At 42.6% G+C, this 25,112-nt stretch overlaps 1 protein-coding gene and 1 long non-coding RNA gene across 2 annotated transcripts; both read right to left on the bottom strand.

Annotated features, from left to right (window-relative positions):
* Positions 1-969: 969 nt before the first annotated feature.
* Positions 970-6,220, bottom strand: LOC108670475. The gene is made up of 2 exons (XR_001930729.1): positions 6,157-6,220; positions 970-5,188 (listed from the first exon to the last, which is right to left on the bottom strand). It is a non-coding gene; the product is annotated as an uncharacterized LOC108670475 (long non-coding RNA).
* A 7,739-nt stretch (positions 6,221-13,959) lies between these two features.
* Positions 13,960-15,782, bottom strand: LOC125179234. Its single transcript, XM_047884689.1, has 3 exons — positions 15,764-15,782; positions 14,939-15,151; positions 13,960-14,051 (listed from the first exon to the last, which is right to left on the bottom strand). Exons 1-3 carry the CDS (start codon positions 15,780-15,782, stop codon positions 13,960-13,962), a joined length of 324 nt encoding a protein of 107 aa, XP_047740645.1.
* Positions 15,783-25,112: the final 9,330 nt, after the last annotated feature.

Genomic DNA, 25,112 nt, shown 5'->3' with positions numbered 1-25,112 from the left:
GTTACACCCAATTTCTCGAGTGTATTTGTGATCTATGTGCGGGAGAATGTAAATCAACTGCACAATTATGATATTAACTTATTGAAAAAAGAATTTAACACAAATCATCGATTATAAATAAATTTCTTCATCATTTAACAAAATCATAGTTACCAGAGTCCCGATATATGTGTACAGAGACTATATAGACAAATTGTGTCTTACTTATCCCAGCACGCACTTAGTCAACGAATCCCTATCCTAAAGTTCAGGTATAGAACCAATACTAATAATATTATTAGTCAGGTGGCGCTTAATATCGCCACCTGACGAAATTGAACTTGTGCATCAACAACTTCATCAAAGTCTTCGTCCAAGTGAAATCGAGCAGTTGTGAAATCGCCCAGCTGTCTGAATCAATTGCAAAGGCGAGAGTGAATGAATCGGCCAGCTGTATGAATCAATTGCTGAAATCTGCAGCAGAGGGCAACAATCCTGACATCAGCAAATTTCCAATAAAGACTTTACGATCCTTTTTATGATGGTCTGTGAGCGTATACAGTTCATTCAGTGCAATTTTCATTTCTGGTCAGAAATTGCAAAAGTGAGAGATCTGTCGAGCTTGTGTCAGCAGAATTAACTTTCTGTAGTTGCAGCTACATGACAAACGAGTTTGTGCATGTGAAGGTTCGGACAGAGGATCATAATGGTCACCGGAAGAGATCTTTTAACCTCGCCCTCTTCTAAACCTCTAGTTTCAATTTTATACTCACTCGTTTGCGTCTCCATGAATAGTGATAATTTATCAATAGTAAATTCTCCTCAATACTTCCTGCAGTCCTATGTTTTACAATTGCTACATCTTTTTCATATTTGACGTGTACTTATGTGTCGCTCCCTTAATTTTGGTTATGGTTGAACTTGATTTGATAAAATATAGCAAAGTATGTCCTCAATATGGCGAAGTTTATAGGAAAAACAAAGTCGCAGTTGAGATCTAGAGCTCATTTATTCATGTCATTCGATGAGCAATGAATCTATATTGCGTTGCAACAAGTGAATCTTGACTACAAATTGGCGGCTCAACAAATACAAAATGTTTACTCAACGTATTCAAAATGGCGAAGAGGCATTCGACAAATACTTCATAGAAGCTCTATAGGTACACTAGTAATACTAATATTTAATTGCATTTACACTTCACACAGAAGAGCTAGAAAAAATTTCACCCAGCCATCTAGAAAGGAATTAAAACTCCAAGTGAGCATTGTAATCTTCCTTTTTCCAGATGGTGGACAACCCACACACGGTACAACTGACGGACACGTTTTGATAGGCAACATCCAATTTAAGACGACTGAATATTAATCCAAGAAATTTGAAAATGGGAGACTGGCAATCTTGTTGATAAATTTGGCTTTGACTTTATAGTAGCCGGCAACCACTTAGAGTGGTGGCTGAAATTCAATATGTATGGCGTCAAACAACTTTAGGAAAGCGACAAATGCATTCAAGATAGCGGCAAATGCATTCAAGATGGCGGCAAATGCATTCAAGATGGCGTCAAACGCCTGCAAGATGGCGGAAGTGCCCGTACAAAGAAAACACATTTGGCACTTATATCGTTATTCCTACATAAAACTTAGTACTACGGACGCACACTTATTGCCACAAATTTATGGTCGCTGGGTAACTCTGGCACATCTGGAACTAATTGTACACTTAAAACTATAATCAGACGGTCGTCGTGTAGCACTACGTCTCGGGGTAAATATTATATTCTTAAATCTATAATTAGACGGTCGTTTGGCACTAAATCTTTAGTTAATCATTGTATAGTATACTTAAGACTGTTATCAGAGGGTCAGGGTACAATCAATATCGACGCGATAATTGGACACTTAAGACTGTTATCAGGAGGTTGCACTCAGAAAAATTAAGGGGAAAAAGGGGCAATTTGAACAAGTCTCACTGATGAGGCGCTGACATGGCACTGGGAGAATTTAATAACTGAAATAAAAACGCAATTGGAAGAATGACTGCGCGGCGTTCCGGTAAATCACTGCTAGAGTCTGCCCTTAATATAACGTTACAAGTTGGTCCTTGAAGTGGAGACGTGAACCATGCTTGCGAAAGTTTTGACGCAGTCATGGCTAGTGCTCAGATGGCTAGTTCCTAAAGCAGGTGGTGTGCAGATAGCTGGTTTCAATTGCAGGTTCACAGATGGTTGGTTCTCCCGCAGGTAGTGCTCAGATGGCTGGTTCCTATTGCGAGTGGTGCTCAGATGGTTGGTTCCTAAAGCAGGTGGTGTACAGATCGCTGGTTCCTACCATAGGTGGTGACCAGATGGTTAGTTCTCCCGCAGGTGGTGCACAGATGGCTAGTTCTTACCGCATGTGGTCACCAGATCGCTGGTTTCCCGTGAAATCCACAAAGCTGGTTCTATGCACAGGTGGCATTCAGATAGTTTGTTCGACGCTACCATTAAAGGTAAATGTTAATAGCATGCAGGTAGATGTTTATTGTCACATGTATAGGGTAACTGCAGAGTCGCTATCTACAATGTCGATGGAAGGTAGGCAACGGCAACGGTATAAATAACAAAATAAAATAACAGAATGATAACTTAATATAAATTCACAATAAATAGACATCGAAAATAACGAACAAACTCAAAAAAGTGTTTAAAACACTCTGAGAAACACAAGGGAGTCACTGCAACACATATCTACTATGATTATATACATTATACATAATAAACACTCACTCAAACGCGCACACATTAGCATAAACACGCTCATGTGCATACAGGCCCATAATAAACAGCCGTACATGCGATATACGCGATAAATTATTCTATATAGATACGCAAAAAAATACACATGGCAATTATCCATTTCATTACTGAACACATTCAGCAAGCATTCTCTCATATGCCAACTTATTGTGGATAACTCAAGTAAATTTGTCAATATCGGTTAGAATGTTAATACGTAAATAAATAGTTTAGTTATGGACCTATGACCTCAACGATGATGGTGACGCTGCATGGGATGCCGGTCCAGTCACTTCCATTACTACCAGCCACTTTTTCCTCACGCACATTCAAGTAAAATATTATGCATATTGTAATTGATTATCTTCGGGGAACAGAATATCCCATATATCCCGTTGAAAATCAAACATTATTGACCTGTTCAGTGGTTAGTAATTATATTTAAGGTTCTATTACTGCTTATTGCACACCTCTGGTGCTCTAGTCACCTAATCCTCTCTAGTTGCTATTAACGCTAGTTCTAGTTAGATATTTACAGGCATGGTTTAAACATATAGGCGCCTTGAATAAGCGATCACCTAAATAATATTAGTCCTAGATAGCTATGTGTAGCTGTCTCTAGAAGTGTAGGTTTTCAAAATTTTACAGATGTTGTTCAACAACTTACTATTTTAATCTCCCGTGACATTGCCCAATTTACTTGCTCAGTTCAATCATCCGTGACATTGCTCGCTTTAAGTTCCCATTTCAACCATACCGTGACATCGGCCAATTTACTTGCCCGGTTCAACCATCCCGTGGCATTTCCCAATTAATTTACTAATTTAACGATTTCGTATAATTCCTGAGGCTAAATGCCAGATCAACGATACGGAAGAGATGAAATGAACCGCTCTGAAAAGCTTCACCTTCGTTAACTAATAACGTAATTCTAACGACTTATTCTTGCTTCTGCCACAATATAGTTATGAAACTAAAAACCAATCAGCACACGCAAAATTATTATAAAAAACATGAACATTAACATTATTGCGTATTGTCGCATAATTAATTGTTGTCGTCTGTCAATAACAATGTAGTCGGAATTTTTTTTATCCATTGTGCGTCTATATTTAAGTAATAATTGCATTAGGAGATAAAGGGTTATTGTCTTCGTTATCGATATTATTGCACGGATATCAACGAACAAACATGAATTTCTTGCATATCAACATTAACGGTGATTCAACATTAACAAATTCCTTGTGTTTCACAGTTTAATACGAACACTCATCCGCAGGAAATTTACCAAGCAATTAAGTAGTCTCCCCTGGAAAGACGCAGAAAACGATGCCATAAAAAACGATTGAAATTTGCTTAAACTATTTTAAACCAGCGTTAAACATGCAATATTTCGTCTCAACCTGAGAAAACCGAGAATAAGGAATTAACAACCATATATGCATGGGCATAAAATTGCATGAAGAGCCTGTAGTAACAATAATGTATGCAACATGAACAGCTTGGATAACAGGAATTTCTTCGTATTGACGTCCAAGGAAACTTCGTGAGCAGAAGAAAATAGTTGACGAGTTTGTAGAAAACGGACGAGCGAGCAGTAACTGATATATACATCGGCAACCAGTGCTAGAACAAGAACAAGTGTTATTAATTCCTAGAAGCCACATTAACAACTTGCCTAACAATCTAAATATAAATAATGCATAGATTACATCACTTTTTGTTCGACATCGCGTTAAAAAGCGCGATCTAAAGCGTGAAGTTTATCGTCGGAGTTCTGTGTGGCTTCGACAAGTCCTTTACAGGATCATCAATGCTTTACATTTCATCAATGCTAATCTTTTTTATCCTTTCGGTGCATGCTAATGATGCATTCTGACTTTAATTCACTTTAATTTTAATTGTTAGTGCATTATAGGATATTCGGACGCAATCAAAGTTATATGAGGAACTTGTTCCTATGGGAAATAATCCCGATTCGATGCCTGACTCCGGATCACGATCCGAAAACACTTGATATCCTCTAGGGGACACTTTACACCCACAAGCTCCCCCAGAGTGCACTTTACACCCATGAGCTCCAACAGTAGACACATTACACCCCTAAATTCACCCAGGGGACTCTTTACACCCATGAGCTTTAATAGTACACACATTACACCCCTAAATTCACCCATGGGACTCTTTACACCCATGAGGCCTCCTAGGTGACGTGCCGTAGGGAGTGGGTTGAGGTGACCACGGTCTGGTGGTGGTGATGGTTGTGTGGTTCGTTGCTTGGGTTGAGGGGGTCGCGCCCCGACACGGATGTGGGGGTCATGTGGGGGTCGTGGTGCTGGGGGGTCTGCTGCACGATGAGGGTCTGGGGGAGGGAGTGGGGGGACTGTTGGGGGCCGGCATCTGAGGTGCTCACCACCGTGAAGTAGCAGCGCTCTGGGGGAGGAGGATATTTTAGGCATCATTTTTAGCGCATTTTCTCATTTATGGAAGAAAATATAATCAGTATTCACTGCAGTGAGTGACAGAGAGCGCATTCTATCGTCGACGAAAACGTGAAGTCACGGACAGACGGACGGACAGACAGACGGACGGATGGACCAACGGACAGACAGACAGACGGACGGACAGACAAACAGACATGACGAGCACAATAGCGCATTTTTTCCATAAATGAGAAAATGCGTTAAAAAGGCGCTATTGTGCTCGACATGTCCGTCCGTCCATCTGTCCGTTTGTCTGTCCGTCCGTGACTTCACGTTTTCGTCGACGATAGAATGCGCTCTCTGTCACTCACTGCAGTGAGTACTGAGTTATATTTCTTCAGTAAAGTCGCTGAAATTAAACATTTCTGAATATAAATTCCCATAACCCCTTTAACCCCAAGATCAGCCAGCCCAATTAATTTTCACTGGGAACCTTATTTTTAACAGTTATTTCCAGGGGAACCTATTTTATTGAACGTATTTATACTGGGAGACTTTTTTCTAGCAACAAATTTTCAATAAAATAGGTTCCCCTAGGTTTCCCTGGACATAATTGTTAGAACACTAGAATATTTTCACTGGTAAACTTATTTCTAACAGTTATTTCCAGGGCAACCTAGGGGAACCTATTTTATTGAGAATTAGTTGCTAGAAAAAAGGATCCCAGTAGAAATACGTTCAATAAAATAGGTTCCCCTGGAAATAACAGTTAGAAATAAGGTTCCCACTAGAATATTTTCACTGGGAACCAATCTATCCCCCCGTGAACATAGGAACAACTCAATCTCAATCAATTCTTTTGAACATAAAACTCAGGAACAATTAAGTCTTTTTTATTTTAAATAAATTTTTAAATTTTAACAGAAAAACCATTACCCTTTAACCCCAAGATCCCCAGCCCAATAACCCCCGCCCCACCTGGCATGTCGTCGAGGTGGTGGTTGAGGTAGCTCAGCTCCTCCTGGTCCTCCCGGTCCCCCTCCACCCGCCGCACCAAACCCCCTCCTCCCCCACGCAGTCCTGGGGGAAATAAATTGTCAGTTATCGTTATATCGTCCCCCCGCGTCCCCCACTCACCGTCCCCCGCCATGATGGCGTCGTCCATGAGGTGAACCCCCCCGTCCCCGCCCAGGGACGGCATGAGGGTGGCGTAGTCCATATTTTCGTCCAGGCTGATGAGGGCGCCACCCCCCGGGGGCTGGGGGGTCCAGCGATGGGGGGATCTGCTCCCCCCTTTGGGGGAATTGGAGTTCAGCAGCCCCAGCGAGGTGGGGGACATAACCCCCGAGGTCGTGGGGCTCAGGGAGGAGTAGGTGAACAACTGGCGGGGGTGAGATAGAAGGGGTTATTGGGGGAAACCCCCTGTTTTGAAACACTTGGGTGTTTCAAATCCTCCCCGAGCGATCATGCCCGAGACAACCAAGTGTTTCAAAAACGTTCAGGTTTTTCACATAAATTATTCAATTTAATTGTATACAATAAGTTTTATTTGTGTTCAAATGAACGATAAATTCATTAATTGGATTTAATGGCCAATTTGAGCCTACAATTGATAAATTATTTAATTTAATTGTTTACAATAAATTATTTAATTAGATTTGATGGTAAATTTGTACCGACAATTGATCAAGAAATGTTATTCTTAAATTGACCGAGTGTTTACGGTCAACAATTTGGCTGCAATGAGTTGCGGGTTCGAGGCTCAGTGAAAATAATATATGTCTAGATTCGGTGACATGTCAAACATGGTCTAATCTTCAGCGCTGGCTTTAAATAGTATATTATGCATAATATATTATTATAATAAATAGTAAAATAATATTATGTATGATACAAGCAAAAAATAGGCTTCTGACAGCGCGTGTTGGATTTGATTTTATTTTTTTGAAGGTACATCTCTTTCCCCATGATACAGCATTGGTCCCCTGAGGTATGGGTAGAGAAAATAGAGGGCTACAACAAGTTGGGGATAACAAGTAGGGGGTAGCAAGTAGGGAGCTACTCAGGGATACACATGGTAAAGATTAGAGAGAACATGTTAAATTTACACATGGAAGATAGGGTTACCGAATTAGATTGGTGGGGAAGGGGGTTAACGGGTACGGTCAAGGGCTAGGGTTAACAAATAAATGCAGGATTAAATGACCGGATTACTCCTAATCACCTCGGGTTGGAAAAAAATAACCCACGCAATATTCTTAATCATATCTGCTGAATAAAAGTGTTGATTAATATATGTAGATTGTTAGCTTGTAGTGTAAAGTATGGCACCGAACTTCGGTCATGTCAGGCATGCATATGATGTCAGGGCTCGCTGCTTCCGAGGAATAGTATAGTATATGATCTATAATTATTATATTATTTGGGACATGTTTTACTCAACGGTGTAACTTTTAATTAACTATTTGGCCAAAAATATAACCCATATTAAGGCTTTTTAATTTTTTGCGGCACAATTTACGTGACAAACATCTTGAATCTACTTTACAGAATAAGAATTTTGCCTGCCCGAGGCTGAGTCGTATTTCTCACAAGACAGTTAGAGTTAGAAGGTACTATATTAGAAGGTATGATCAGGGGAAATAATTATGGGGTACGATTAGGGTATAATTAGACGGTAATATGAGAGGGTGTGTATAATAAAGAGCGGTGGGTATAATTAAAGAGCGGGCGGAAAAATGCCGTCTGGTGCAGGTTAAGAAGCACGGCTAAGGGCACGGTTAAAAGGGTTAAGGGCACATTAAAGTACTCGATTAAAGGGCATAATTAATACACATAATTAAGTAATACAGATAAATAATTTTTCAGTTAAAGAATGAGGAATTCAGGTTAGTGATTTCTGTTATAATTACAGACAAAGGGTACAGATAAGTAACACATCGAACACCCATGTACACTTATATTCCAACCCATAAACCGTACAAAAACAAACCACGACCGTAAACGCACACCGATCAACACGAACCATGAACTGAGAGTGAATGTGGTTGGATGATTGTTTGCGAGTGTGTGTGAAAAGAAATTCGTTCCACCCCTTAAACCAGTTCGAGAACTAGGAGTATTGATGAGTACTGAGCTGATCACATATTGACAGTAGTTGCGAAATGCAGACATAAGATGGGGTGGATCTGGCGAACATTTCGAATAAGAGAAGCTGCGCCAACAATTACTCTTCAGAGCGCTCGTGTTCCCCATTCTGAAGTACTGCTGCCAGCTTTGGGCACCGCTTACGGTGGGACAGTTCAGCAAATGTAGGTAGTTCAACGGACTTTCACGTCCAGGATCAGCGGGATGAGGAAGCTGAAATGCTTTGAACGCACCTGAGTCAGTTCTGATTGGTTAAACGGAGAAAAGGAAAGAGTGGTATGTCACCCAGTGGATTTTATTCCGTGGCGGGACCGAGGGGGTTTAACGTCTTGCCGCTGGAACCGAGAAGGAAGAGTAAATCCACCAAAGAGGACGGTGGGTAGTTCACCCTTGAAACCTTCAAGAGAAGACGACTGGATGTGTTCTTGGGCACAATCTCAGATCGTTCGCCTCTATTCCGCTACTATCAGCAAGGAACGGAGAAGAATGCAACATCTTGCATCAAATCGTCTAAATGCAGGCAGGTGCATGGTAGTTTGAGGCTACTGTCCCCAAAGCCTCAATGGCAGAGGCGACCTTCTTGCCGATGGTTGGGAAGCGACGGACTACAAAAGCGGTGCATCAGCGTGGCCGTGGACGAAGGCATCCAAAACTTAACTCGCGACAGAAGGAATTTGTTAATGCGAGTGTTAAGTGTATCTGAATGAGGAATGTTCATCTGAGTGAACCCGCAACAGCGAATGTGCGAACACAAGCGATAACGACATCGATATCGACAGCCATAACGTTCGTCATCCATGACGACAGCAACGACAGCAATGACGACATCGATAACGACAGCCGTACGATATAGCAGGGAAGACAGCGATAACAGCAGTTTTACCTAACAGGAATATAACAGCATGCACAAATAATTCAGTAAGCATTGCATGCGACCATTGCTCATGCTTTTCGTAACCCTGATCGTCTCGGGTGGAGCGAAAACGTCTAGCCACTGCCGGGTAGAGGAGAATTGCTCAATAATTTCCGAGGAGTGTCAAATTAATACATTTAAATTATTTTCTTAATTTGGTCATCCCTCATTTTTAACAACATATATATTGTTGTACAATATAGTTGTATTGTTGAGATTGCGTATAATTGAGGTGATATAGTCTCAATAATCCTGCGTGGAGTGAACATGTCGACACCCGAGATGACTGAGGTTATATGGTTAAATTTTGTATATTCATGCACTACCATTAGCAATTGTTAGAGTTAGCCTTACAAGCACGAACCAAAGTCAATTTCCCGTTTAAGAGCCATTATTTGTCATTTAAATAAATAATTGCCAATTGTTCAATAAGCATCATAATTAAGTGTGATGCATGACAAGGAAGGTGGCAGAAGGCCACAGGGTCCTTCTAAAAATGATTGAGCTAGTATACGGGGACAATAGTGGCGGCCACTAATTTGCTACTAGCCTCGTGTGAAGGATGGTTTGGTCTTTCCGTAACTACATATATACACGAGGCCAATAACAAGGGTAAATCGTTGCGATTAGTATTTAAAAGTTGCAGTGGCCGCGAGAGTTGCCAGAGAGTCTTTTTTTCCGGACAAATTCCGCGATTTAGTTTTTTCAATTGCGTTGCCCGGCTAAAATTTATGATAGCGGTACTTCCTTCATAAATTTCAAAAAGCGTGAGAAAAGTAAAAGTAGTTAAGAAAAATGAATTTTTTCCGGAATCTATACACATACTGGTATATATTGAGTTAAAGGCCTCTTTTAGCCTTTTTTGTGCGCGGACAAAAGGCCATCTGGCAACCCTAGTGGCCGCCACTATAGTGTCCCCGTGTACAAGCTCCTTTAAGCTAGCAAGATTATTGAAGATGCTGACTTAAGCCATGCATAAATACAAGTAAACCTTACCTGAATGGTTGTACGATCTGCTGCAGTGTTGTGGTTTTTGGGTGTTATGTCTACGTTACTTTTGTTGTTGTTGTTGTCGTTTGTTTTGTTATTTGTGGTGTTATCTGATTGTTGTTGCGAGGCGGGAGTGTCAGTTTCGTTGTTTATATTTTTCTTGTTAATTAATTGAGTGATGTTGTTGTTCTTGTTGTTTTTGTCCTTGTCGGTTGTGTTGTTGTTGTCGGCAGGCTCTCGCTTGTGATGGAATTTCTCATTAAAAACAACGAAATTATTCCTTCACGCAAACCACAAAAAATCGTCAGAGAAACTGCAATAACCAACAGCCAAACTATTAATAAAAATTAATTAACTATTAATTTTTATTAATATTAATAACAAATTAAAACCGAAATAAGCACAAAAAATACCGATCAACTCATAGTCTTATGCATTCTATAATTGATAGCGCTAATAAATGTCGAAAATCAATGCAAACTAAAATCATTTTAAATATATTTAACAAAGAATTTGCATGAAACTTTCATTACGAGGAAAAAGAGAAAAAAATGAACGGAAAATATAAAAATAATAATTTCCTTGCATGAAAAAGGCATGGCATCTCTTATCTAATTCGAATTGAAAAAATAATAACAAATTAAGCTTGCAATCAAATCCTGAGCTCAAAATAAATCAGCGTCCAAATCAGCGACCTCGTGCGTGAAAAAATCAACCCACGTTTGGGTGAAACAATCGGCAACCGCATTTATTTAATACTTGGCAACCGCACTTAATTTGATACTTGGCAACAGTTTTTAATTTAATACTTGGCAACCGCACGTTATTCAACGCTTGGCAACCGCACTGTATTGAATGCTTGGCAACCGCACTGTATTGAATGCTTGGCCACCGCACTTTATTGAACGCTTGGCAACCGCGCGTTATTTAACGCTTGGCAGCCGCATTTATTGAATACTTGGCAACCACATTTTATTTAATACTTGGCAACCGCATTTATTGAATAACTGGCAACCGCACTTTATTTAATAAAATAGCAACCAAATTTTATTTAATACTTGGCAACCGACGTTTTTTTACCGCTTTGCAACCGAACGTTATTTAGTTCCTAAAATCCAACCGTTATTTAACGCTTGGCAACCGCACATTATTTAATGCTTGGCAACCGCACGTTCTTGAACACCTGACGTCTCATCAATCAATATACAGGGTCATCAATATTTAGCGTTACATTTTTTTCAAAATCAATTGTTGATAATTGTCCTCGATATTTGTCATTTGTTTGCACCTTCTCATTAATCTTTATCATTATTTCTCATTTATCATCTTTATGGTGTCAAAAAACACCAACTGTCTGCTCAAGTTGTTGACAAACGCCTCCAAAGATCCAAGATTCTTCTTTCCCGCATTCATGATGGCACGCTGCCAAACCTCGTTTTCAGTGATGAGAAGATATTCAATGTTGAACACCACTTCAACTCCCAAAATGATCGAATTTTGTCAAAGAATGGGACGAAGGATCCCGTGTGGTGACTAGGAAGCAATGCCCGACCTCAGTGATGGTCTGGGCAGCCGTAACAGAGTCCTCATCACCGAAAATCGAGCATTTGGCGACATGCGGCCTAACTATTGGCACGGTCGTTACAATATTCTGTAGAACTTCTATTGCTAACCATGCACAGTTCACGTTCTCTAACTAGAGCATTTCATGAAATAAAAGCTTTCCAAACTCAAGACAAATTACAAGAAGCCACTCGTCAATCCAAAGAAAATTTTGCAACTAACCTGTTAAGCCATGATTCAGTACGAAATCTAACATCTTAGTACAAAACGCACACAACACTAGTGTAACAAAGGCCTATAAGAACAAACCACCCTATACAACTCGCTAGTACAACTCACTCAAAACTCGTTAAAGGAAAACTTAATTCGAAAATTTTCTTCTGGCACTTTGGATGTACCGGCATGAGAGGCACACAATCTCACTCAAAGGTTCATGTGGGACGAAACATTACCACAACTTTAGTAAAACGTGGGAAAAAAACACACGAGGGTGACAGGACGCACTTATGTCTGGTAAGTCAATAGCAATAACGGCCTCAACCACCAACAAAACCACCTCAACCACCAATCGATCTAAGCTGGACCCCGCATGATGACCACGATGTTGAAAGTTGCCACCACATAGAATACAATTCAACTGATACCATCCACGGTCCTCAAAAACCTTCCTGATCCCTAAAAGCGATCCCATATCTCATCCAGAATCTTTGAAACCTAGTTCCTATCATCAGAGCCTCCATTATCACCTTATCACCTACGGCCTTCAGCACAGCAGCTTACATTTCCCATACGGACCTCAGTTCCCCCTACCACCGCAATCCCCAGACGTAATATTCACTAGACGTGATAGACACTGATGGAAAAGTACTATACCTTAGTCAGCGTCTGGAGACATCACATGAAAAATCACGCGATAGCCGTGACTCTAATTTATACAAGGGCTGGGAACCTTAGTAAGGCCCCCCACAGAAGCTAACGAACGCGGCGCGATGTAATTCGCGTTAGGGCTATTCCGACCTTACGGTGGACGCCGTAGCTTATACCTCTGTAATATTCCTCATGAATTACCACCCCGTATATCAAGATAAGTTCTCTAGACAGACGGTGTCTTACTTATCCCTCACGCCGTAGTCAACGAATCCTTCTCTACCCTGTGGGCGCATAAACATGCATCCGGGACCCCTACGTCGCCCTGTTCCCCCTATCACCTTCGGCGCCCGGTTCCCCCTATCACCTACGTCGCCCGGTTCCTCCTATCACCTACGGCACCCGGTTCCTCCTATCACCTACGGCACCCGGTTCCTCCTATCACCTACGTCGCCCGGTTCCTCCTATCACCTACAGTCCCCAGTTCCCCCTATCACCTACGGCGCCCGGTTCCTCCTATCACCTACAGCCCCAGTTCATTTCTTAGACTAGCAAATGTGAGTCACTCTGACCCACTCGATGTATGTATGTCGCCCACTCTATGGGCCTACACCTTAGACCGTCAAATCTACCCCCTTAGACCCTTTGCATGCCCCCTTATCAGACCATCATCCCCTCATAGGCCTACTTGTGTGGAGGCCGAGGAGGTCTGTGGGCTGAGACACAGCCTTCTATGTTGNGCATTGCGACTGGCAAGGAAATTCAGGTTAATAGTGGCGAAGGAGAAGTTTTTTTGTACTTTTTCAGTCTTAGGCCTATTAACTAATAACTATCAAGTACCTAGGTAGACTATCACTACCGTAGTTAGTATCTACTCACTATCTAGGACATTGGCATTATCATACATTATAAATTGATCAAGATATCGAGTACTAGGTAGATGAGAATAGCAAGTTGAAGAAATAGTTGAAGCTATTAGAAAAAAATATCTGGTTTGCCACTAGCTATGCGAGGATGGTTGTCGCAGATGCCGGTTCAGTATTCGCTTCAAAAACGTCATCACATTGTCACTCCTCGTACAATTCTTACCGCGTTCTCTTTTCTCCTCTTTTTCGTCCCCCATTACGATGTCACTGCTGATATTATTAGAAGACTAGAAGCTGAAATAACCGACGGCAAATAACGATTTTGGCAACAACAAGAACACAAGCGCGCCAACGAACACCGCCGCCATTAGGCTTTACGGCATTACACTGTTGCCAAAGGATAGATGTGTATAAGAGACAGAAAGGTGGGAGAGGCTAACCTTCCCTGTGCTGAGGAGGGCTGTCAGAAGAGGGAGTCCGGGTGAGGGGTGGCAGAATGCGTCCTCCTCCAACCACCACACTCCCACCTGCGGGAGTTTGAATCATTAGGTCAAGTAATTAACAACGGGGTTATTAGGACATACCTGCAACCCAATTCAACCCACAACCTCTTTCTCTTATAAAATTTATAGGTGGGCCCGACTCTGCGCAGGTGCCGCCTATGACTCGGGGAGCGCGTAAATCAGCCGCTCATGTCTGCTTCGGCTCAGGGTTCGATGGGCAGCCTCTGGGCAGCTTGCTAGCTCGGTATGGCTTGGCTAGGCCAACTCTTAATAACAACAACAACTCTTAACAATAACAACGGCCTAATAAACGCTGAAATTAGCGATTTCAGCGTTTATTAGGCCGTAGGCCTGTCGCCGATTCTCAACATAGTAGAACATTCACAGCTTGTTGCAGTCTCGAACTCGAAACTCACTGCTCCAAATCTGCTTATGCTTAACCGCCCGGCCTCCTCGCCGATTCTGACCAGAAACTGGCGCACAGAGCTGGGATCGAACCCGCGCCTCTGCGCCAATCTTGGTACTCTGAACTGTAACCACTGGACCACCCTGCCATACTCTCAGGCGACCATTAAGTCGGCAAGGAAATTCTGATCAGAAGCTGTTTTCTATCAGGTGGCCAAGCAGACCCAGAATAACTTTAGGCCGAGTGTATGACTATTCGGCTAAAGCCTAGGCAGTCCCTAATTTTTTAGTGTTTTTCATTCGTGCTTCTTCTGCTTAGCCTTCCCCCTCTCATTCAATAACCCCCAAATTTACCCCTACCTTACCCCCACTAACCAAAACCCTTACTCCCCCTAATAGGATCCAAACCCCTAACTCCCTAATATGCAGCTCGCTCCCACCTATTTCAATTCTCTCCTTTTGCCCCCCTCTTCCCGGCACTCCCCCCATTACCCCCATCCCCCCACCGTGCTCCAGCTCCGTGTGCCAGCTGGTGCCGGAGGTGGTGTAGTACGCCGCTGCTGCCGCCGCCGCCGCCGCCGTCAGCTCCGCCCGCTCAGCGTCAGCCTCCGCTTCCTCCCGCGTCAGCTCGTCGCCCCCCACCGACCCCCCTACACCCCCGCCGTCATCACCCCCACTCAGGCGCCGTAACCTCTTCAGTCGAGGCTCTAGTGGGGGTGCTGTGAAGAAGGGTAGATTATTAGTATTAATTTATTCGCTAGTGACATAAACATATATTTTCATGATAAGTACGATTATCGGACGAGAATGTTCACTTTACCGGATTATTCTTATTTTACCTGTTTAAAAATGTAAAAAAATTTAAAAAGAACTGCACCTCCCTAGACCAAACCTAAGTAGGATTATCACTGAAGTTGTAAAATTAAAATTTTACATCCCTAACCTTATCAGACGCGATTGGCATGAAAAGCGTGTTGGGAATTCGTTCATCGGCTTTCCTGTCGCACAACTGTATAGCTATAATTTAAATATATAACTGTATATATAAACTAAACATATAACTGTATGTATATAAACTAAATATGTAACTGTATATATAAACTAAATAAAAACGACTGTATTCATAAACTAATCAAATGAGATATTGCGCGACGCGATTTTCGTCGCACAATTGATCTTCCAAAGCGGTATTACACCAAAATTGTCGTGCGAAATTAAAGTTAAAAATTTATTAGGGAGAAAATTAATTAGAAATTGGTGAGTTATATTTTTAGGGTTAGTGAGCCTTCATTATAATGCCCAAGTAGCATTATTTAACTTGCCTCATAAACCAGTTTCATTACTACACATTACCACTAGTTAGGACACTGGTTAGGACACTAGTTAGGACACTAGTTAGGACGCTAATTAGGAGACTAGTTAAGACACTAGTTAAAACACTAGTTAAAATACTATTTAGAACACTAGTTAAGACACTAGTTAAAACACTAGTTAGACCTCTAGTTAGAACACTAGTTAGAGCACTAGTTAGGGCACTAGTTAGGACACTAGTTAGGACGCTAGTCAGGACACTCACGCTTGCTGAGGCGCCACAGCTCCCTCGCCGTGAAGCAGCCTGTGGCCAGGATTGTGTTGTTGTAAATTACGCCGTTAATGCCGTTGTACGCCACGCTGTGCACCGGCTGACCTGTAACGGGTTACTTTTATGTCACTATAGTGGTAACGGTCTGTTACTGTACTACTAGTTACGGCAGGGGTCCGTTACTAGGTTCAGCCTTACTATAGTAACGACGGGAGCGCTGCCATGCACCACCAATTTTTTGCACCTTTAAGCCCTGAATCGAACGCCTTGGATCTCTCCGGACATCCACCAATCAGCCGTGAACCACTCGGCTTTGTCCTCCTCCGGCCTTGCATAAAACCTGCCATGCACCACCAGGCCGCGGATCGAATTTGACTTCGGGCATCGTTAAATTACGTAATTTTACGTTCATCGCATCTGCGGTTAGGTTTCAGATAGCATAGTTCTGTTCCAAAATTTATCGTCCTTCGACAAGTGGCCATTCAACCGAGGGCTGGTTCGACGCACGGCCTAGATACGGACGGCTTGAAGTGTTGAAGGCTACGTTCCGGAAGGCAGGAATCATGATGGTCCATTACATCCAGGGCAGTGGTGGTCTTCGGCAGGCGACCTCGTAACGACGAGCCGGTAATTTAGGCTATACTGGGAATGAGTTAAAATGAAGTCACCCCAATACTAGCACCGGGGGGACTTCACTATAGAAATAGTCGAGCCTTTATAGAAATATCTATCCGAGAAAGAAATATATCATCACTAAAGAAATAACCGAGCATCTTGCACAGACGGTGAAACAGAACTGTCAGAATCAACTAGGAACTAGCAGTAGCACCTGTACTAGCAGTGCCGCCTGTACACTAGGCCTCGTCTTATATATACTTTTTCAAAAACCCTACTTGGCAACTATATACTCTGCAGAATAGAAAATTTTGAATTTGAATAAATAAAGCGAACAAGAAACTTATTGTTTTCAACAAACATAACCGAAAATATCTCAGTCATAATCATTAACAGAGTGCAGTCAAGATTGTAGTCACATACTGTAGAGAGTGATTTGGAACTGAAAATTAAAACGAATATTGTAGCGGTGTCTGGCACTCACTGTTGATGCGGTCGTCGTCTCTGTCAGACTCCAGCATGAGACCTGCCAGACTGTCTGCAAGGATAACAATTACGTCAACACTAACAGGGATTAAGATACGAATAATTAATAAGAGTAATCATAGGAATAACTAATAAATATTGATTAATTAGTGATTCGTAATAGTCACAGTGATGACACCAGACCACGAAAAGACCTGTTATAAAATTATGCAAATTGGAATCACCTCCGCTAGCTACTACCACCACCACTCACTACCATCACCCACCACCACCACCACCACCACCACCACCACCTGGTNAACACCACGGCCATCCCAGTAACACCACGGCCATCCCAGTAACACCACGGCCATCCCAGTAACCTGTCTCTTATACACATCTAGATGTGTATAAGAGACAGGGGTTCACGCACAGGTTTGGCTGCTGACAGTCCGGGCTTTTCTCGAGCCTCTCACCATCAGTTGACTCCAGGGGGATCGCCTTGAACAATATCACCATCACCAGGTCCAGCCGCCACACCTGGGGGAGATGGGGACTTTTAGGGCCATGGGGATGTGGATTTTTAGGGTCATGGGGATGTGGACTTACGGATTTTTATAAAAAAAATCATTATTTTTATTATTTTAGCGGATTTTTATCCTAAAATTTTATTATTTTTATTATTTTATCGGATTTTTATTCGAAAAAGGGATTGGTCCATCACCAGGTCCAGCCGCCACACCTGGGGAGATGGGGATCAGCGCCATGGAGATTTGGACTTTTAACCTAAAATGATGTGGATTTTTATGGGAAAAAGGCATCAGTGAACGGATCAGGGACATGGGGATTCGTTCACATGATGTCTTTTTCATGTGAATCATAGGGATCCGTCCCCATGTCCCATGGGGAGGGATCAGGGACATGGGGATTTTGACTTACGGATTTTTATCCTTAAAATTTTATTATTTTTATTATTGTATCGGATTTTTATCCTAAAAAGAGATCGGTGATCGAACCCGAGTTCAAAAATGGGGTGAGGGAAGGGATTGCCAATAACTATCCAGGAGTAATAAGGATGTGGTTAATAACCCTGCTCATTAATAGGTAAGACACCCATTTAACCCTTTCATTTCCCTCTTCCTATACCCCTCTCCCGCCTCCCCATTCCCCTCAGGGGAGCTTCTCGAGACTCATAAAAGCGGTCGTAAAGCGCAAGCTTCTACACGAGGGGGATGATGGGGGACGGAGGGGGCGTCAAGAAGGGGGTTCAAGAACTGCAAGAGAGAAGGGGAATCCAAAAGAGGGAGCCGCTTGTCATCCAGCCCCATCGTTCNCCGTGTGAAAGGGGAGAGGACCGTGTGAAAGGGGAGAGGACCGTGTGAAAGGAGGGAGGACCATGTGAGAGGGGGGAGAGGACTGTGTGAAAGGGGTAGGACCGTGTGAAAGGGAAGAGGACCGTATGAAAGAGGAAGGAGCATGTGAGAGAGGGAAGAGGACTGTGTGAAAGGGGGGACGACCGTATGAAAGACATCAGAAAGACATCTGATTGGACGACCGTCCAATCCATATAACCTCATCCTAGGACCGTGTGAAAGGGGGGAGGACCGTGTGAAAGGGGGAGATACGAAAGAGGGGAGATGACTGAGAGGAGAGTGGTGACGAGGAAGGAAGATAGTGATATAAAAAAGGGGTGATCGTGTGAAAAAGGGAAGTGATGACGTGAATTGTAATAGTACTACTATTACAGTTCACATTAACACCCTTCCCCTTCGTTTGTGATACAGAGTTTCCAAATATTTCCCTTTTAACTATTGGAACATTCTGCTGTATTTTATTCGATTGTTTTCACGAGTGAAATAATTCGATTGTTTACATAATATAAAATCTGCAAGACTGAAAACGGCGTGACGTTGGATGTCACTGAATGCCAGCTGTAGCACTCCAGCTACTGGTGCCAGCTGGCTCTGGCAGCCGGTGCCAGCAGTTGCCAGCTGCGCTTGCCAGTAAACGTGCCAAAATTTCATCTGCCAAAACGCGCGTACGCTGGGAGTCCTGCCAGGACCATGGGTTCCTTATATATCTTTCTGGCCATACATCGACCTTCATTCACATCCCCAAGGGGGAGTGGTATTCCTCAGGTCGGGGGAGGAAAAGGGACAGGCGTCATGAGGGGGGAGGGCTCATGGATTTTCCTAATATACGCATTGTAGCTGTCATGACTTTACTAATAGCATACATCACAATACTTACATATATCGGTATGTAATAAATGTAAGTAACATTATTTATAAGGATCTAAAGGCCCATCACGTCGCACCCTTGTGAAAGGATGTGTACTGTATCCTGACCTACTTAGATTATCACATTTTCACACTGAATTTCCAGAAACCACAAGTTGGAAACATGCTATGGGAAAATTTTGCCGATGTTCCAGTCCGAAGTATACGAAGCTTTCGAAATAAAATATTGTGTGCCGCTCGTGAAAGTTTTCATAAAATTGCGCATCAATACATTACGCGTAACAGGCCTCACATCGGGAGGCCTTTATAAGCGGAGTCTTAATAATCGGAGTCCTAGTAAGCGGAGTCCTAGTAAGCGGAGTCCTAGTAAGCGGAGTCCTAGAAAGCGGAGTCCTAGTAAGCGGAGTCCTAGTAAGCGGAGTCCTATAGTAAGTGGAGTCCTAGTAAGCGGAGTCCTAGTATAATTAAGCGGAGTCCTAGTAAGCGGTGTCCTAATACACAGAGCTTTAATAAGCAGAGCCCTAAAAAACAGAGTCCTACTAAGCAGAACCCTAATAAGCGGAATCCGAATCAGAGGATGAGGATTCTGTATAAGAGGAGTTCTATCAAGAGAAGTCCTTATAACCGGATCATGGTAAGCTGAGTTCTAGTTTGCGGAGTCCGGCACCAAATATACGAATATACCTAAGGCACAGCTGACAATACGAGCCAGTCTCTTTGTTCATTTAATATAATATCCCAAATTTTTATCAGCAATAAGAAACAAAAAAATTCTTTCCATATCTTGTTTGATTATCGACTAAAACAAAGATAATTTGCCAATTATATCCAAAAGGCAAATTTATGACGTACCTGAAGCTCTTCCTTGCATCTGCGCTCCTCCTCCAAACTCATTCGCTTCTCGTGCTTCTTGAAGTATTTCCTCTTGGCGGCCTGTAGGTTAAACCACGTGTAGGCGAAGGCCCGCACGCAGGGCAGCAGCGCCTCGATGAACGGGTGGAACTCGTCCTGTATGTCACAAACGTACGTGGTTAACTAATTTCCATCACACGGGACAAGTAACACAGACGTACACTGTTAGAAAAATTACCGTTAAACGGTATTACCGGCGTTTCAGTGGCCGGTCGGCACGTGAAAAGGAACACCGTGTCACCGTTTTTACTCGATGAACGGGTGGAACTCGTCCTGTATGTCACAAACGTATACGTACGTGGTTAACGAAATGTCCATTTACACGTGACATGTAATCTGGCCAATATAACTTGCCAGGGCCTTTACTTTCAAAAAAAGGTTAAGAGATCGTAAGTTCATCGGCCAATCATTGACGGACACAGAAAAGAAAATAGAGCATAAGTACTTACGTTCACTTAGCGAATTTTGAAATTATGGCCTCCTCCTGTATGTCACAAACGTGCACTGCTAGAAATATTTCCGTTAGACGGTATTACCGGCGTTTCAGTGGCCGGTCGGCACGTGAAAAGAAACACCGTGTCACCGTTTTTATTCAAATTTAACACTAGAAATCCGTGAAACATCTGATAAAACGGCGAAACTGTTCATTTTCACGGGGCGGCCGGCCTCTAGAAGGCCAGTGGGACCGTTTTTTCACCGTTTTTTTTCTGACAGTGTACGAGGTTAACAAACTGTGTATTTACACGGGTAAAGTAATGCTGGCCAATATAGCTTGTGGGTACTGACCGTCAGTAATTAATGAGTTACTGGCCTCTTCTATTGACCTATTTCGGGGACCAGTACTTTTGAACAAGAGGCATGTAACAAGGTAATTAGTAGCGATATTGTCAGGTCGCAGTGGCCGCCACTACTGGCTACAAAGGCTTCAACTGACACATACCTACCGGTCCTCATAGGCAGACGTTAAAGTACAATAACGATCTCTGTCACCCTATTTCTACAGTCGTAAATACTATCTTTACTTAGGACCAACTTGCTTCCAGTCATGAACATTCTCATGTCATGTGCCACTAACAATAGTTTCGTGTTCGAGTATGTTCGCGCGATCTTCAGTCTCTCAAAAGGTCGGGTCGAGAAAGCAAAATTTGTTGCGAGACGATAAGGACATGACTAACAAGTGGTGAATCATGGTTAACCAATTGTTAAGATTAACCACTTAATTACATAATTAACAACTTGTTAACCACATGATTAAGTGGTGACCAGCTGGAATAACGTAGATGTATAAATGGAAATCCTTCGCATTTATCGGCAACATTTAATTGAGTTTAACATACATGAATTCAAATTCCAAGTTTAGGTTGTTTCAAATTATGGAAATACAAAGGAATATGTTAATATTGTATAAATTAAAGTTAAAAAATGTTATGTTCTGGCAGAAATACCACCGTATTACGTTCTAACTACCCTAATTCTGTCTGAAGTCGTCAGTCCTACAAATGTTCATATCGTTCGATAACCCAGAGCCTCTAATACCCAGAAGTGTACGGCTCGCCAAAGACAACCGACACCTTCACACTTCGCAGTAAAAAGTTGAACAAATTTTTCACTATCCCTCAATCTCCTATCTCTCCTTAGTGCCTTAACTACCACTACCCTAACAAAATTTAGAGTCGCCCCAGCTTCTGGTAATCCAAATCAGAAGCTGACGCGTCCGTAAATTTATACTGGGTAGTGCTCATAACCCACCCAGGGCATGGATGCAGCCTCACACTTCATGACAGGGGGTAGAGGAGGGGTACAACTCTCGACACTAAGTAGACCTTGGCAGGGCATCACTCCCGTCACGTTGTTGGAGGCGGGTATGGGCATTATCGTGTCCTGTCTTTCTAACCCCACTACCCCTGACGGCTGGTGGACCCCCACGCGGGTATATGTGATGGATGTGGTATCCTGGTTATTATCAGTGGGGGTTAAGATACCTTTGCAGGCTGAGGAAGAGGTTCTAATACAGGCTTGTTCTCCCTCTTCCAACGTTCGTTGAACTAGTACACCCGAAACTCCCTCGGTTAGTGAAGCTTGGTTGAGAGGGGAAATTGGCAGTGCATGAGGCGATATCAGCGGAGTGGTCACAGAACTGGTCGGGACAGTGCAAGGGTTAGTAGAGGATGTCACACAGGAAGAGGAACAAGGTACGGTGTTAGTTTCAAAGCTGGCTGAACTGTTAAACGTAAATGAAGGAAGATATTCCTGCTGAGGCGTAGTGTAGGATGGACCCAGATCATCCGCAATATTTGGTAAACTTGAGCCTGAGAAGAGCGATGAGATGTCCGAGGATGAAGCTGAGTTGTAGTGCGTGTATGGCTGTTGTTGTGACTGTTGTTGTATCGGCTGTTGCTGGTGATTTTGATGCTGGTGAGGATGTTGATGGTGAACAAGTCGAACAGTGGACGTTGAAGAGACCGTTGATCCGGCACCATTCAACCGATAGTGAATTGTCCTTGACTGTTCCCCGATGTTATTCGTCCTTGGCTGTTCTCCGATGAATAGGTTGTGGTTATGTATGGTGTCATCAGGAAAGTGGTGAATTGTATGACTTCCACCAGAGACGTGGAGTCTCCGAGTGGTTAGGGTGGAAAGGTCTACACCACCCAAGTGTTTCAGGGCGACACTAGGTGATTGTTTGGGATATTCCAAGGGAGAAACTCCTCCAAGATGATCATGGATCACAGACGGAGGTTTGTGTGGTGATGGAAATCCTCCAATGGGAGATTTATTGGGATCGTGGGACGGAGTTGTCGACGATACGACCACGGGCGGTGGTTGCCCGTTGACCGTCAATGGATTCAGCGACGTCTGTGACGGTGCCGTGACGTAAGTCGTGGATGCGTCGTAGTTGGGTCTGCTGCCCGAATGTGATGCGTAAGTGGGTGCCACGATTAGGTTTATTCCTCCAGGGAGACTCGACGAGGACTGAGCCCAAGTAGAAGATGAGTTAGAGAATAGTTGGTTGTTGTCGTGGCTCACTCGGATGTTATTGGTTTGTAGAGACGGAAATGATTGAACCGGATGATTGGTACGTGAATGTGGCAGAGAGGGTTGGGTTGTTGCTGAGGAACTAAGAGGGTCTGAGGAAAGAGGGTTTCGTACGACTGATGTCAGTGGAGTGGAGGACGGTGTTGAAGAATGTGTAGTGGTTGTGGTTTGGACGCCAAATGAGGGTTTAAAACTGGACAGTGAATTACAATTGGGCTCTGCAGCGTAGGTAGGTTTAACGAAACGGTACGAGGTAACGGAAAAGGGAGGTAGCGGGTCCGAACATATAGGTAAACTAACCGAGTGGGGAGAACTGAAAAGAAGTGTTCCAGCACACTCCGACGTTGCAATTTTGAAGGTGGGTTAGTCGGCTCTGAAGAATTATTTTATGGATGAGGGGGTTATCAGGATGGCCTGGAATTTATTCACAGGCTCGAGGGTTGTAGTAGATTTTTATTGGAGGTACTCATGGGATTGCTGGAATTTATGAAGGAGTTCAATGGATTGGTGGAGATTTATTAAGAGGTTTTATGGGAAGGCTTGGATTTATTTACTGGTTTTGGTGGTTGGGTTTTATCAGAGGTTTCAAGTGCGGGTGAAGGGTGGAGTCCGGGCAGGCTTGGAGGAGAGGAAAAGAAGGGAAGGTTAGACGAAACATTTAAATCTGGGGATCGAGAAAATTAGTATCTAGGGTTATTTACATTTAGGATCTAGGATTAGAAGATATTAAGGATCTAGGACATTATGACTCTATAAACGAGGTAATTTTAGGATATCTAGAAGCCTTTATATTAGCTCCTTAAAAGTCGGACCATGCAAGAATCTAGGAATGTAGGGATCACAAATAATGAATATAAGAATGTTGAACTAAATAACCGGATAAATCACAGATTATTGGACCAGATCTACTGGCACAGCAGGTTAAGGGTCAAGGTCTACCGGTCTACTGATAACACGTAGTACCATCAAGTAGTAAAGTAAGTACTAAAGTACCAATGTAAGTAACGTTCCATGTTGGTGATCTTTAGTCCCGAGACGCGGAGAAAAAACACGATTTTTTTACTTAATTTTCTAATTAGGTGGCATTAGTTTAATTCATTTTGATTTTTTTCAATTATTTGTACAATTGTTTCAGTATCAATACTGTATTTCTTTTTTCTTCTACTTTCCGCACTTTTTTCTTATTTTTCCGCACTTTTTAGACGTCAATTAACACATTAGCACAAAGCACAACCGAACTTTTTAATCAAAAATTGTGATTTTTATCAATAAATAACACATTTAATTTAATGCTCATAAATTTTACCCGTCGATTTATGTTAATTTATCGAAAAGTTTTCTTATTTTCAACACGAAAGCACACGGAAAACGTAAAAAAATCACGACTAAACTTTTTTAACAGAAAATTTTAATAGATTCTTAGTTTACGATTAAACGGAAAATTTTATATACTTTTCAGTTGAAATTCCGCAATTTTCACCATCAAAACGAGAAGAAATATTCAAAGTTCACTCATACAAAGTTTATACACGAAATTTGTATAAAATTTTGAGTGGGTGACCGGAAAAAAGTCGAACACTCGAGCGTCGGCGCGGCGACACGCAAGAAAGTCTACGGCATCACGATGAAACATTTCACGACGAAATATTTTGATGTGAAAGTTATACATAGACTTGCTGGAAAAAGGGTTAAAAGAGAGGGTTGAAGAAGGGTTGAGAGGGAGAGAATAGAGAGGGAAAGAGGGTAGGGATAGAGAGAGATGAATGGAATGGATGGACAGAGAGGGACAGAGCCGATGTTGCGCCACCGAGGTCTGTGGGAAGAGTGGGA

Source organism: Hyalella azteca, unplaced genomic scaffold, assembly GCF_000764305.2.
Source record: "Hyalella azteca isolate HAZT.00-mixed unplaced genomic scaffold, Hazt_2.0.2 contig15925, whole genome shotgun sequence".
Classification (NCBI taxonomy): Eukaryota; Metazoa; Arthropoda; class Malacostraca; order Amphipoda; family Hyalellidae; genus Hyalella; species Hyalella azteca.
The sequence above is the reverse complement of the archived record's forward strand: the minus strand, read 5'-3'. Positions and strand labels throughout refer to the sequence as shown.

Excerpts from the sequence above, each read along its gene's own strand:
- LOC125179234 (XM_047884689.1), bottom strand. Across the intron at positions 14,052-14,938 it reads GCACACGGAGCTGGAGCACG|GTGGGAGTGTGGTGGTTGGA; the intron begins GTGGGGGGATGG and ends AAACTCCCGCAG.